The 15,866-nt window shown below is 47.4% G+C and overlaps 1 protein-coding gene across 5 annotated transcripts in view; it reads left to right on the plus strand.

Moving 5' to 3' along the window:
* The first annotated feature begins 7,015 nt into the window (after positions 1-7,015).
* Positions 7,016-15,866, plus strand: part of DDHD1 (DDHD domain containing 1) — a 38,892-nt gene continuing 30,041 nt past the window's right edge. The window contains exons 1-2 of one of the 5 annotated variants that reach the window (XM_083514680.1): positions 7,016-8,051; positions 13,965-14,138. In XM_083514680.1, coding sequence (XP_083370806.1) covers positions 7,076-8,051; positions 13,965-14,138 — 1,150 coding nt within the window. In that variant the 5' untranslated portion in view covers positions 7,016-7,075. The remainder of the gene's footprint in view (positions 8,052-13,964; positions 14,139-15,866) is intronic. The other 4 variants (XM_083514683.1, XR_014528754.1, XM_083514682.1 and 1 more) reach the window with 4 other exon arrangements.

Raw genomic sequence — 15,866 nt, forward strand, 5'->3', positions numbered from 1 at the left:
GGAGTACGGCAAGGCTGTATATTGCCTCCCTGCTTATTTAACTTATATGCAGAATTCATCATGCAAAAGGCTGGGCTGGATGAATCCCAAGCCGGAATTAAGATCGCCGGAAGAAATATCAACAACCTCAGATATGCAGATGACACAACCTTGATGGCAGAAAGTGAGGAGGAATTAAAGAACCTTTTAATGAGGGTGAAAGAGGAGAGCGCAAAATATGGTCTGAAACTCAACATCAAAAAAACGAAGATCATGGCCACTGGGCCCATCACCTCCTGGCAAATAGAAGGGGAAGAAATGGAGGCAGTGAGAGATTTTACTTTCTTGGGCTCCATGATCACTGCAGATGGTGACAGCAGCTACGAAATTAAAAGACGCCTGCTCCTTGGGAGAAAGGTGATGGCAATCCTAGACAACATCTTAAAAAGCAGAGACATCACCTTGCCAACAAAGGTCCGTATTGTAAAAGCCATGGTTTTCCCAGTAGTGATGTATGGAAGCGAGAGCTGGACCATAAAGAAGGCTGATCGCCGAAGAATTGATGCTTTTCAATTCTGGTGCTGGAGGAGACTCTTGAGAGTCCCATGGACTGCAAGAAGATCAAGCCTCTCCATTCTGAAGGAAATCAGCCCTGAGTGCTCACTGGAAGGACAGATCATGAAGCTGAGGCTCCAATACTTTGGCCACCTCATGAGAAGAGAAGACTCCCTGGAAAAGACCCTGATGTTGGGAAAGATGGAGGGCACAAGGAGAAGGAGAAGACAGAGGATGAGGTGGTTAGGCGGTGTTCTCGAAGCCACAAACATGAGTCTGACCAAACTGCGGGAGGCAGTGGAAGACAGGAGGGCCTGGCGTGCTCTGATCCATGGGGTCACGAAGAGTCGGACACGACTAAACGACTAAACAACAACAACAATGGCTGTGTTGTAAGAATTCTAAGGTCTCAAATATAAAATAAATGTTCATAAATTTACAAGGCAAATACATACATAACTATATAAATCATATGTCTGAAATAGTAAAGGTAAAGGAACCCCTGACCATTAGGTCCAGTAGTGACCAACTCTGGGGTTGCGGCGCTCATCTCGCTTTATTGGCCGAGGGATCCAGCGTACAGCTTCCGGGTCACGTGGCCAGCATGACTAAGCTGCTTCTGGAGAACCAGAGCAGCGCATGGAAACGCTGTTTACCTTCCCGCCGGAGCGGTACCTATTTATCTACTTGCACTTTGACGTGCTTTCGAACTGCTAGGTGGGCAGGAGTTGGGACCGAGCAACAGGAGCTCACCCCGTCGTGGGGATTTAAACCGCCGATCTTCTGATCGGCAAGCCCTAGGCTCTGTGGTTTAACCCACAGCGCCACCCGCGTCCCTGTCTGAAATAGTACAGGAGAGCAATCCTGAAGCCATTTAGACTCTCCCAGTGACCTCAAATATTCCTCTGCAGTGAGGAAATGGGGAAAGCCTTCCCATTGTCTTTCTGCTTACAAATCCTGTCTTAAGGGTGTATTTGTGTATGAATAGGGTGAGCCTGTGACCCGGATTCAGGAACTAAAGTATTGGCCATCATAATAGAATGGCCAGGCAGCCCAGGTAAAGCAATCAGTGACCATTATCAGGTATCCTGGCAAACAGGACTTCTGCTGTAGACCGCCTCTTCTGCTGTAGACCGCCTCCTTCTGTGATGTATGTATGATGTTTTAGAGGGTGGTCTTGGGCTATATAAGGACTTGTGCACCATTGTTCTGGGTTCCTCCTGCGTGTGGTGAGTGGGGACCCTGTTGCAACAGTTAATAAAGATCAGGCTTACTAGCCGCTTTGCTTCTCAATATATTGTACTCTGGTTGGCCTCCGTTATTTTCTCCTACCGATAGGAAACCCACTTAAGGGCTCTATAAGGGTTCTTGGATACCCCATAAGAGAAAAGAAGGTTTTTTTATATAACAGCTGTTTAAAATGGTATCAGAGTGGAATATGGCCTCTCTCTCTTAGTCAGATGAGGATCATCTAAGTTTCTCGCTGGTCCCATTCACCCCACACATTTCAAGCACTATGATACCAATTTAAACGGCCATGGCTTCCCCCAAAGAATTCTGGGAGCTGTAGTTTGTTAAGGGCGCCGAGGGTTGTTAGCATTGCTCCGTATGTGAGATTATACTGGGAAGTGCCTGGGGCCAGGAGGCCAGTTGCCCCCTCCCCAGGCAAGGATCTCGCCTCCCCCATTGCTGGACTCCTGTCATTAACATTTACTTGTTTCTGCTACTTGTTTGTAAAAAAATTTGGTTTTCCTTTTTTTCTTTTTCCTTTGTCTTTTCTTTCTTTCTTTTCTTTTCGTCTTTTTAACTTTTTTCTTACACTTATGTCATGATGTTTTTCTCTTCTGTATTGAATTTTTCTATACTTACCTTTGTTGTAAATGATCGTTTACGTCGGTATTTTAAACCAATATAGATTTATCATGGAAAACAAAAAGAAACATTTACTTCTCTCTCTCTCTCTCTCTCTCTCTCTCTCTCTCTCTCTGTGTGTGTGTGTGTGTGTGTAGTTATGAGTGTGGGGTGAAGGGGGGGAGCAAGGCTCCAAATCCTTAGATTCTGTAAAGGGTTAGAATTTTCGAAAATTCATAAATTCCTGAATTTAGTTTGGAAATACAACTCAAGCAGAGGAGTGTAACAATATACATATACATTTCTTTCAGGGAAATATTAACATTTGGGACACGCAGCTCAGCCACTTCAAAATATATTTTGCCCAGAATTTTTTTTTCCTGGTCCTGTCACTGGGCAGGGAATGGGGACGAGGAAATAAATAAATTAACACTGCAGAGAGAGGGAGATGGTCCTGTTACACACTTTTGCGGCTGTAAATCATCCAGATTAAAAGTGCTCCGTGACAAACACAGGTCCTCACTTCTCCCACCTAAGAGGCAGATTTCATTCCCATTTTAAGGTTGCCCCATGTTCAATGGCAAGCAGCCAAATTACGACTCCTTCATCCGCTACTACCTCTGATATCCAGAAGATGGCAGTCAAGGATCAGGGGCTCCTGTTTTCGTCAGAGGAAAGAATTCTCTTGGAAATGTATGCGAAGTATGTATATTACCCTCATTACTAATTTGAAGCATCCAAATTTGAAGCATCCTCATTATTAATTTGAAGCAGTTGCATACATTCGTGATGCCCTGTGGAACAAAGCTGCAACAGAAACGGAAATTAGCATAGGAAAAATCCTCCCAGCTCAGGGGGAAATGATCCCAGCAAGGAAGGGGAAGCAGCTATGGTCACATCTTCACAATACATTCACACCAGTGCCAAATCACTTTAAACAGTAAGAATCCTATTCCATTATCATCATCGTACTATTTATACCTCGCCCATCTTACTGGGTTTCCCTAGCCACTCTGGATAGCTTCCAATATACCTCGGTTTAAGAACAGTCCGGTTTAAGAACAATTTAGTTTACAAACTCCGCAAAACCAGAAATAGCGTCCCGGTTTGAGAACTCCACCTCGGTCTAAGAACGGAATCCAAATGGTGGAAGGAAGGCCTCATTAGGGAAAGCACACCTCGGTTTAAGAACAGTTTCGGTTTAAGAACGGACTTCCGGGACGGATTAAGTTCGTAAACCGAGGTACCGCTGTATATAAAAACAGAACAAATCATTAAACATTAAAAAAACTGTACAAGACTGCCTTCAGATGGCTCAAGGGCCAGATTACTCCATACCCCCCAACATTTCTCCGATGAAAATAGTGACGTCCTAAGGAAAAGCGGGACATTCCGGGATCAAAACAGAAACCAGGATGACTTCTGTAAATCTGCAATTTCCCCAGGAAAATAGGGACATTGGGAGGGTCTGTTGAGGCTTCCCAAGCTGTTGCCATTGGCTACGGACTGCCTGTGATGTCACAAAGGCACTTGGCAGCAGAGGGGTTATAAACAAGGGCAGGGATGCCAACCTGAATAAAATATGGGGGGAGGAGAGCAGGTAAGTCCTGCCCTGCATAATTGATCACAAGATGCAGTGCATGCACCATCAACTGGGGGGGGGCTCAATCATTTCATTGGGGAGCTGAAGACCCCTTAGGCCAAAGCAGAACACAGCTGGCAACAGCTGTGACCTTCAGCATTGCCTGGGGTTTTCTTCCACTTGGAGGCGGCGAACTGGCGGATGCAAGGCGGCGATTGTCAGGTGGTGGGATGCTATGGAGTGATACTATGCCAAGTTTGCAACCTTGAAGCCTGCTGATATATCCCAGGTCGGAAGCTGGCTGGTGTTTAGCGATGAGGGTGGCCTTCTTCCACCTGCCTTGCCCCACCCTCCGGCCCTGGGTCTCCTCATAAGGAAGCTGTTCCTGGAGGAAGAACTGTGAGGGGAGAGACTCCATCAGGCAAGGCCTCCTTCCACCTGCCTTGCTCCACGCTCTGCTTCTCAATGTGTATTGTATTGTTTTATGTACTGTGGCTTGCCGTTGTTTTATTGATTATAGTTTAGATATTATTGCAACTGTTGGGTGGATTTCTGTTTAACTTTTATATGTTGATATTATTATTTTATACTATTCTAATGATTGTTGAATGTTACTTTTTTGATGGAGGTTGCCTATTTTAAAGTTATGTTTTATTATCACATTTTTGTATTGCATTAGATTGTTATAAAATGTACATTTTTTGTTTCTTCAGCTTGTAAACCGCCTTGAGTATTGTAAGATAGAAAGGCGGTATACAAATTAAAAATGATGATGAGGAGGAGGATGATGATGGACCTAGCGGAAGCTGGCAGATGCTGGTGTGTGGAAGCTGGTTGAAGTTCAGCTTCGGAAGCTGGTCCAAAGAAGCCGGGGGCTATTTGTGGGTTGAAGCACAAAGGAATGGAGAGGGAGTGATAAGCAAATGTGTCTACTGCATGGGTAAGCAAACTAAGGCCCCGGGGGCCGGATCCGGCCCAATCGCCTTCTAAATCCGGCTCGTGGACGGTCCTGGAATCAGCATGTTTTTACATGAGTAGAATGTGTCCTTTTATTTAAAATGCATCTCTGGGTTATTTGTGGGACATAGGAATTCATTCATTCCCCCCCCCCGAATTTATTCTGGCCCCCCACAAGGTCTGAGGGACAGTGAACCAGCGCCCTGCTGAAAAAGTTTGCTGACCCCTGGTCTACTGTATTCATATTCACAGATGTTGGCCGGTATATGCTTGTGTGAGCGATTGGCATGTTTCAACACGATCCAGGTATGTATGTGCTCAGATGTGACGTTTGGAAAGAAACTGATCCATGAAAGGTGAATCGGTGTGTGAATGTGATGTTGGATATTCATAAATAGATTAAACCTGTGGGAACTGGCTGGATGAAGTCAGCGAATGAAGTCACCAGGCTGAAGTGTCTGGGTGATGTTGCCAGATAGATGCCATTCCACTCACGACCCCTGCATTTTGCTTCCAGGGATGTTCAAAGCTGCTGCGATTCTCTCAAGACGGCAGAGGCACCAGTGGCAGCTGCAGGCGCAGGTGGTAGAGGCGGCAGCGGCAGAGGCGCAGGTGGTAGAGGCTCAGGTGGCAGCCACGGCAGTGGCGCAGGTGGTAGAGGCTAAGACAGCAGAGGCAGCTGTGGCAGCGGCAGATGCGCAGGTAGTAGAGGCTCAGACAGCAGAAGAGGCAGCGGAAGAGGCGCAGGTGTTAGATGCTCAGATGGCAGAGGCGGCAGCAGCAGAGGTGCAGGTGTAGAGGCTAAGACAGCAGAGGCAGCAGTGGCAGCGGCAGATGCGCAGGTAGACAACAGAAGATGCGCAGGCTCAGAGGAGCGCGGAAAGAAGTACGGTAACTCCCTGGTGCAATCTGCAGCAGCCCAAGAGTACACCTTCCTCTGCTCCAGCTGCAACAAAACATGCCTCTCCAGTATCATTCTCCGCAGCCACAGCAGTTGCTGTAACCAGGCCCTCCCAGAGTCCCTATTTTCCAGGGACAGTTCTAGATTTACAGGAGCCTCCCGGTTTCTGGTTTTATCCCAGAATGTCCCACATTTCCTTAGGATGTCTATTTTCACAGGAGAAATATTGGAGGGTGTGGAGTTATGCAACCCACACCCCCAGGCCAAGGAGATAAGTAACTACCCCTTTAGAAGACATCCGAAGGTGACGTTTTTTTAAAAATGTTTCACGTTTTATTATGTTTTTATATAAGTTGGAAGCTCAGGTGGGCACGGTATGAACAATAAAATATCACGGAATAAGCCATCCCTGTTTTCGTCGGAGAAACGTTGGAGGGTATGTGTAACTCTCCAGTGGTTTGACTTCAACCCAAAAGGCGCACTCCTCTACTGACAGATGCCGGCGTCTACATGTGTGTGTTTTGTTATGTACTGAAGTTCTCACCCTGGGCCAGCAGGGAGATACTGTAGATAGTTTTCCCTCAGGTCCACATATGCAAATAAGGGATGGAAAGTGACGTTCAGTGATTGGATAGTTACAGAAAGTGGTTACTGTTGCGTTGTAGTGGAGCTCTATATAAGCAGGCTGGCTGAATCCTTCAGTTCAGTTCTGGCCTGCGAATAAACAAGAGCTGTCTGAAGAATCGCTGCGTCGTCTGATATGTTCGCCCACAACTTAACACGTTTCCATGAATACACGTGTCCACCTCGCGGGCAGGCTGGAGCCACGTTCAGCTGAGACGCCTGCGTTTGCCAGGGGGTTGGACTGGCTGACCCTTGGTGTGGGGTGTGTGTGTTTTGCGTGTGTCTGTAACACTCATTCTGGCGTGGGCGCCCTCATCCCCTCACAGCCTTTCGCGTCCCCTCAGCCGCCCTTCTTCGCGCGCAGGCCCAACCCCCAACCCCCTCCACGCAGCGACGGTTGCCGCCGGCTCCGGGAGCCGATTGGGCGGCCGGGCGGCTCCTCCATCCCTGATTGGCGCGCGCCTCTTTCCATCCTAACCCTCCTCGGCCCGCCTCCTCCCCCCCCCCCTCTGCGGGCGGGCGCGCGCGCGGCCGGCGCTGCTGCTGCTGCTCCTTCTTTTCTGGGCGGCCTTTCGCCTCGCGTGGCGCGCGGGGAGCCCCGAGGCGCCGTCCCGCCTCCTCCCGGCATGGAGGAGAACTCCGCCTCGAGCCCCCGCGCGGGAAGCCGGCCGCTCGGCTCCCACAAGCGCTCGGCTGCGTCGGACGAGGAGCCGCTGCTCGACTCTGAGGCGGCGGCCGAGGACGAAGACGGGCCGCCGCCGCCGCCTCGGCCGCGGGAACCCCCTCAGCCGCCGCCCGCCGAGCCGCTGTCGTCGTCGTCTGAGGAGGCGGCGGCAGCGGCGGCGGCCGGAGCGGCTCCCGAGGGGCCTCCTCCGCGTCACCGCCGCCCGCCGCACCACCACCACTCGCCGGGACACAGGCGGCGGCGGCGGCGCGGCGGCGGCGGCAACCGCCTCCTCCTGCTGGGGCCCCTCATGGACGGAGGAGGCGGCGGCGGCGCGGGCGGGCTGCTGTACCCGCCCCTGGGCCGCGACGACGAGGACGACGACGACGACGAGGAGGGCGACGACGAGGAGGACGACGAGGCGCTGGACGAGGAGGACGGGCCGGGCCGCGGCGGAGCGGGGCCGCTGGCCAGCAGCGAGAGCGCCGGCAGCAGCGGGCTGTCGTTGTCAGGCGGCGGCGCCCCGGAGCCTCGCAAGCGAGCGCGGGGCTCGGGCGGTCCGGCCAGCCGCGCCGCCTCCGCCGCCTCTTCGGTGGGCGGCGGCTCGTGCCGGGGCTACGAGGTGGTCCGCGAGCTGGGCCCCGAGGAGGTGCGCTGGTTCTACCGCGAGGAGCGCAAGAGCTGGAAGCCCTTCATCGGCTACGACTCGCTGCGCATCGAGCTGGCCTACCGGGCCTGGGGGCTCCTCGAGAGGAAGGCCGCGCCCGCCGACCAAGCCCAGGGGGTCGCCGCCGCCCCCGCAGGCAGCAGCAGCAGCAGCCCCGAGGCCTTCGAGCCCGGCTCGCCGGGCATCCCTCCCTCGGAGCCCGTGTGCGTCCGCGGAGGCCTCTACGAGGTGGATGTGGCCAACTCCGAGTCCTACCCGGTCTATTGGAACCGTAAGTCGCCGCCGATGCCTTCCCCCCTCCCCATAGCAGCCAAATCCCGGGGGCGAGGCCCATTCGGCCCCCACAATGAAATATCTTAGGGGGCCGGCCCCCACATCGTGGGCATTGCCATTCAAATGGGTTGTGCGTGTTCCGTGTCATGCGATGGATTAGGTGGGGTGGGGCTTGCCTTGTTTCATTAGCCAGGGGGTGCCTGAGGACCTGAAGTCCCGTTAAACCCGGTGGGGTCTGGCTTCAGAGTCAACCTGCCCGGGAGGATCGGGCTGGAACCCTAGTGCTACCGGTTCCTCCCTTGCACGTTGACAGCTGGTTCCACCAGTTCAGTGATGCTTGATTCTCAAGGCTCTTAATTTATTGTTTAAAGGAGGCTCACAATGTCCTGCCCGGAGGCTTGCAACAGAAAAAATTAGGCACGCCAAAGGGTGGATGCTCAGGGACTCCTGGATCCTTGGCCAGCTGTCACCTTCCTTTTGCTCTGCGTTCATGACCATTTTATCAGAGACTCGCTGTCCTGAAGTCTTGCTTAACCCTGCCACTTTTCTCCTTTTCCCTCCTAAGCAAGTGATGTTCTAAACCAGGTGTGGGGAACCTTTAGTCCTCCAGATGTTGCTGACGTGCAGCTCTCGGAAGCATGGCAAATGACCTGGTTTGGAGGGCCAAAGGTCCTGCACCAGTTTTAAGCATTTTAAGCATTTATTAGCACCCTTCCTTAATATTGCATTTTTATTTTTATTTTGTTCAGCGCCCTTGCCATAAGGTTACATTGTGCTTCCCATCTCCATAATTTTCCTCCTTAAGCATTCCTTTATCTGCTTCTCACATGGCTTATGCATATACAGACACACACACAAGTTATACGTGTGGCAGGGACGTCCTGTGCCTGCTCTTTTTCAAGTCAGCTACTTCCTTCTTACTCATTTCGTACCTGTTCTCATGTGCCCAGATCACTTATCTAGGCAGGAAGCTAAATCATAACATCTGTGCGTAACCTCTTACTCCCTTTTCCAAACTACGCTCCTGCTGCTCTGAGGAACTATGATTTCTATTCCTGTACAAAAATTTCCACTATCGTGGCACCTCCCTCATCTCTGCCCATTGCAATCCTAAAGAGATGGCTTGCATTTCCTTCAAGCTGCAGCCCTTTTGCACTCCTTTCTGTGAACCGGCGGTTCTCAACCTGTGGGTCCCCAGATGTTGTTGGACTACAACTCCCATCATCCCTGAGCTCTGGCCTTGCTCGCTAGGGTTGATGGGACTTGTAGTTCAACAACATCTGGGGACCCATAGGTTGAGAAAGGCTGCCTGAGTGTGAACAAAAGACAGGTATGGAAGTTGACTGGCTGTTGTTCACTGATCCCAAAGCCTGCATGTACTCTGTCCCTAAAAATGTTGTTAGAATGTTGTGCCAACGTAAGATAAACTCTGCAGTAAGAAACTGATTTGTATTTGCATTCTTTTTACTCTGCATAGTCTTATTTGCAATGTGTATTCTTTTGCATAATTGTCTCTTCCGGGTGCCACAAGTAGTGGCATGAAGTTTTAGAGCAAAGTCTTAACTTGCGAGATTACACTGGGGAGGCATTGCCCATACACTTTGCAGCTATAAGGGCAAAGGGTTGCCCTTTGCCTTTCTGGGAAAACATGTATGATCTGTATTGCATTCTGAGACTGCTGTGGAAACACAGTCTGGATTACTCCCTTTGTCTGTTCTGCTCTACTTTCAACTGCAGCTTCTTTTCTTTCTCTCCTTTCTCTGGAAGTATGTATTGTTTTAGGCAGATTTCATTAAGAATGTGGTTTTCAGAACAACAAACAAATGAAAATTACAAGTTCTTAAGAAACAATACATTGAAAATGAAGCATTACATCATTGCTTAATAACAATATAAGTGAAAAAGTAAAGGGAAGGGAAAGGAACGTCTTTATCACACCCTAGTCTAGCACCATCTTGCTGTCCAGAACCCCCTGCAGGGCAGCATCAGTTTTCTTACCACTTTATGGACCAGGAGTTACCAGAACTTAGCTGGTTAATTGTGAGTTTGCATGTCTCCTGTCCTTCATTAAGCTGCTAGTGCTTTGTGAGCCAAACCCAGTAATATAGGCCCTTGCACATCTTTAGTAGGAATTAATTAAGAAATTTGTTTTATCCTGCGGACATGAATGTGCACTCTTGAGTTAGGGTTAAAGGCAGCTGAGACTGAATCACTTAGTTTTGTCTCTGCCTGATGGTGGAGCAGGCATGCACAATCCTGTTAGCCTGCGGTATCCTTAAGGTCTATGAATGTCAGTACCATCAATCATTATGTCAAGAGGAGAGGTGGATGATGGCTCATGCAGACTTCATTGGGCAGGGAATGAATGAGACAGCACCTTTCTTTGCTTGTCTTTGCACAATCCAGGCAGAGTGAAGAGGGATCTCTTTATTTCTCCCACTTTGCAGACTGAATATATTCTTGTGTTACCAAAGTCATCTATACTGGGTTTTCTCCTTAGGCAAATTCTTTGTTTTGCATGAAATTATGCATAGGCAGCCATGTTTGTTTGTTCATGTATCTGCCCCATTTGTGTATAAAGTGGGGGGGGGGTGTTTGATGTTTACATCATAATGGATATGTCGGTGTGGGCAGCTGAATTCTCTTCTGTCTTAGCTCCCCACAGGGCATGGCGTTAGCCTCTTTTCACCCAACCCACCGTGACTTTGCTGAGAGAAAAGTGCCTTGAGTTAAATGCTGTAAGGTGGTAAGGCAATGGGAGGATTTAGGTGTTCTCGCCCACACACATCTTTTGAAATAAAAATCAAGCCTCTGTCCCACTTTGAGAATGGGGCAGATGTGACACACTTTGTTTGCTGCTGAGATTTCTGTTTGCAACGATAATGCTACCCCAAAGATCACACAAGTTGTGTCTTGACTAGCCCAGACATTATTAAACTAGGCTAGCATGTGTTTTCATTCTCATTTGTAATAATTTAATTCTTTGATTACTGGGTTTTTAAAAAGTTGTTTTAGGGTTCTTAAGTTTTGCTTGTGAGTTCTAAATACACTCTTTGTTTCTTGGCCTAAACCTTGCTAGTCTTGCACTGCTAAGTGTCTATAGAATTTAACTGATAATTTTAAAAGCTTGGTCTCTGCATCCAAGGGACAAAAAGAGACCCAGACACCTTAACTGATAGTAACTCCTTGATTTCCAGTTGCCTCTTGGATTCTTCCACTGAAAACCAGAGCTTGGTGGTTTATAACACTCGTTTGTACATCTTCTTGGATTGAACCGTTTATTCACAAACAATTATCTAGATCTTCATCTACTGTCTTTATCCTAAATTGCCTTCCGGTAGAAGACCAGAACCATTGTGTGCAACTGTGGTCACCATATAGTTCCACCACCAGCTTGGTTACACTGTAGATTGGTCTTCCTTACTTGACAGGTTTTTTGATGTCTTCCTTCTTTGTGGTCAGCAAGAGTACATAAGAAATATATATATAGTGCATAATTTTGCACTGGGGTCAGATGATTTCTAACCCTGATTTCAGCAGAGAAAAGTTTGAACCTGTCATCAGAGACCGGCCACATCTCAGAAGCCAGATAAGGGTCCCTCTGAGCTTCCACTGGTCAAAGACTGGGATTTTATTTACTACTCAACTCTGTATTTGCATCCTTCTTGTTAATGTCACCTATGGAGAAAGGGACCTTATGCGCTATCTCCATATGCTCCGCTGTCCTTGTTTAAAATCCCCTTTCATAAGCAGAATAAATGAGGAAATAAATGAGCAGTTGTATGAACATTTGCACAGATTCTGGATGCAGAATGTGGTTTCCCTGGTGCTGAGTGTTTGAGGCAGAGCACATTCAGCCCTGACAGTGCTCTTGCATTTGCAGCCATTTATCTGCTGGAATGAGAGTGGAGAAAATGGACCTTATTGAGTAATTTGCCAGTGGGTAGTTGACTTTCTTGGCATGGATACAGGAAGATCAATTGCTTTAATCTTTCCTGCTGTAAAGTGTAGGAACAGCAAGAAAACAAAAGCTTGGGAAGGGCAGAGGGGAGAAACAGTAAACATAAACAAAGTAGAGAGTGAAAATGGTGGCCTGCTGTGTTGCTTTTCATTTTGGAAGTAATTTCTCCTTCTCATTAAATCTGGGTGGCAGATGTTTAAAAAAGTAGCATATGCTGTTCACAGAGGGATTTCCAAGCTTTGGGGAGAGAGGTTCCTGGGTGCCAGCATCAAAAGCAGCATTGTGCTCAGAGCGGAAGTAAGCATTTGATCTTGAGAAGATTAAGGGTGTTGACAGAAAGCATCCCAGTAATTTAAAGTAGTAGTGACCTCCTTACCTTGGGTAGCTCTTTGTGTTTACTGAACTAAAATGACAGCTGGTGTAGTAATAAGTAAGGTCTTTTTCCTCTGTAGGAGTCTCTATAGTTAGTCCCTAGTATCACAGCATAATTGTACTTCGGTAAACCCTGCCCTGCCCTGTTGCGGAATCTTCCTTCCTTCATGAGTCTTTCCTCTCAGATAAGCAACTTGAGACTGCTTTTCGCAGGTGACTGCTCAGTGTTACTCATCTGCTGCTTGTCTTACCTGTTCTGCTTCCCAATGACTCTACCTTAGGGTGCCCTCCACCATTGCTGCAAGCTTCAACAAAGCTCCAAGAGCTGGTCTTTACAGAGTGTGAGTCTGAGGATTAGCATTAAGAAAATCCCCCATGCAAGCTCCGTTGAAATGAAAGGACGATGCGCTACAGTGGCATTTTGTGACAGAGGGCATAGGACTTCATATAACAATTCACTGTTTGCGGTGATTAGGCCCAGCTATGACCCAGTGCTACCAAGTGATAGCAGTGGGGCCAGCTCAGGATCAAGTTGATCCCAGGCAAATTGGGCCCCTCCCTGCCCCCCCAATGTCCTGGTTTGGAGCATTCTGTTGGCTACTACTGGTGTAAATCCCACCATTACTACTTGCACCTGGCTGAGCGTTCAGAGGACAGAACAAGGAGCTCTGCACTGGCAGAGCAACATTGATATTGGTCCATGGACAGAGGCCAGGATGGCAAAGGTACAGCTCCACCTGATCAAACCCCTAGCGAAATGCAAAGAAGGGGGGTGGATTCCAGCCCAAGTCTTCAAGCCAGGCATAGGCAAACTCCAGCCTCCAGATGTTTGGGACTACAATTCCCATCATCCCTAGCTAACAGGACCAGTGGTCTGGGACGATGGTTGTCCCAAACATCTGGAGGGACAGAGTTTGCCTATGCCTGCTTTAAGCAACGTCCAGTGTAAAACTGAAACACAAAATACTGAAAAATTCAGTGCTAATTTTTTAAAATAGTGAACTATACAGATTTTACCAATGGCAGAAAGGGAACGTGTTCTCATCATAATAGCAAGTTGCCAAAAGTTACTTTTCTGTTGTAAAGCTAATGCAAAGTTACAATTTTTAAAGACAGACATTTCCTTTTACATGTGTTTTGTGGGTGGGTAAAGCTGCTGTGTCTGATGTCTTTAACAGATTTGTACACAGAAGACACATGTGTGAGATATGTTTGTGTATAACACAAAATGGTTGAAGAAGGTTGACTTAGGGTTTTCAAAGACATTTGGAAAGTGTAGTTGACACTTTAAAGTACTTTAAAATACTGGAACCTAGACTATTTGAAACCTACTTTGCCATTTAGCTGTGTATTGACTTTCTCAAGGCAACAGGGCCCATAATGTTATCGATTCAAGTGGAGCAAATACCTTGGAACTGCAGGGCTGCCAGCCACTGTAAGAATGGGATCGTTTAGCCCCCTGCAAGGCAACCGCAGTCACATTCTGACAGATGTGATAGATTTTGCCCAAACATCTTTTTCTCTTGCATTAACTGCTCTGCTCTATCTTAAAATATACTGTGTTTGTCACCTTTACAGAATCTGAGAAGATCCCTGTGATGCGTGGGCAGTGGTTTGTTGATGGCACATGGCAGCCGCTAGAAGAAGAAGAAAGCAATTTGATAGAACAAGAACATCTCAGCTGTTTCAAGGGGCAGCAGTTGCAAGAAAACTTTGACATGGAAGTATCAAAACCTTTGGATGGAAAAGAGGGTAAGGGATGGCTGGATCAATGGTCCCGCCTCATGTTTCTTTTTAGGATAGTCATAACCTGTTGTGTACATGTTTGATGGTGCGTTTTGCATGATTAGCCATTACTTGCTTCAGTCTCTTATTATCGTTAGGAGCATAGGAAACTGCCTTACACCAAGTTGAACAATTGATCCATCTAGTTCAGTATTACCTACACTGACCGGCAGCAGCTGTCCTGAATTTCAGATTTTCCTGCCCTACCTGACAAAGTCTGGGATTGCACCTGAGTGATGTTTCTTCCCCAAAGCACTTCTCAAAAACAGCATGTTTTATTATGCATTATTTTGTGTTACCATAAATACACCCACCCACAATAGAGAACTTCCTCGTTTTTCAAACCATTTTCATGCTTTAAGTTGAAGTCCTCCCAGATGCTTGTTGTTGTTTTTTGCCCCTGGAAACTTTTTAACCATTTGAATTTTACTATTTTTAAATCCAGCCTACCAACCAGGAGAGACCAAAAGATACACATTTCTTAATTTTGGGCCAGTCCAGGCTTGGTAGAATCATTTTCACTTGTATTCTTTCAGTTGTTTTGTGGTCAAACAAAATACTGTTTAAAATGGCCAGACTGATAAGTCTTGACATCCCCTCCATTAGGTTCGGAATAATCACTTCACAGGAGTAGAGTGATTAGTAGAATCAGCAGGCCATACCAGTCAGTTTACTGGTCAAAAATCAGTTTGACCACAAGTATTCCATAAAGCCAAGAATGCTACTATCCAGGTGACAGCTTACTTTCTATTGGTTAGCAAGGACAGGTGTGAAAGCCTCTTGCCTCTAGCCCCATTGCAGCCCAGGGCCAAATCAAGTAACACAGCAAAACTGCAGGTATCACCAAACAATTCTTTTTGTGGATAATTTGCTATAATTTTCTTAGAGTTAGTATCATTGTTTCACAAAACAGTTAACTAATTTGTTTTTCAAATTGGTGTAAGTATCAGCAATGCATTTTCCTAGAAAAATAGGTGCACCGCTGTACAGTGGTACCTCGGGTTACATATGCTTCAGGTTACATACGCTTCAGGTTACAGACTCCGCTAACCCAGAAATATTACCTCGGGTTAAGAACTTTGCTTCAGGATGAGAACAGAAATTGTGCAGCAGCAGGAGGCCCCATTAGCGAAAGCACGCCTCTAGTTAAGAACAGTCTCAGGTTAAGAACGGACCTCCGGAATGAATTAAGTTCGTAACTAGAGGTACCACTGTACTCACCACAAACTTGCAAGTGCCACACTTTTTAACAACAACAAAAAGGTGCAGGTACTGCATACCCTTGGGTACTCCCTGGAAAAAAGCACTGAGTATCAAACTTGTTGACAGTTAATGTTTCCTTTTTGTTTTCATAAAGTCATTGTTTTAAAAATACTTGACTTTTTTGATAATATTTGACTGGTCAGTTTGACATTGCTGCAATTGAGTTGTTTATCTTGTGCAATAAGACCCAGTTGCTTTGGGCAAGACAAACAGCAGAGCTCTTCCCAAGTTTGAGTGCCCTGGACAGTAGTACAGGTTTGGCTGTATGCGTTGCATCACCCTGCTTATTTTAAAAGCCTTTCAAATTATTAGCACAACTATTTATCATTATTTAAGCTCTTAAGACTGTTGCTTTGCCAAGTTGTGGCCTTAGTGATGGGCTGCTGCTAGAAGAAAAGCGGGTGCTGACTATTTGCTTCTTCCTCTAGGGCT

Source organism: Podarcis liolepis, assembly GCF_965112155.1.
Source record: "Podarcis liolepis genome assembly, chromosome: 1".
Classification (NCBI taxonomy): Eukaryota; Metazoa; Chordata; class Lepidosauria; order Squamata; family Lacertidae; genus Podarcis; species Podarcis liolepis.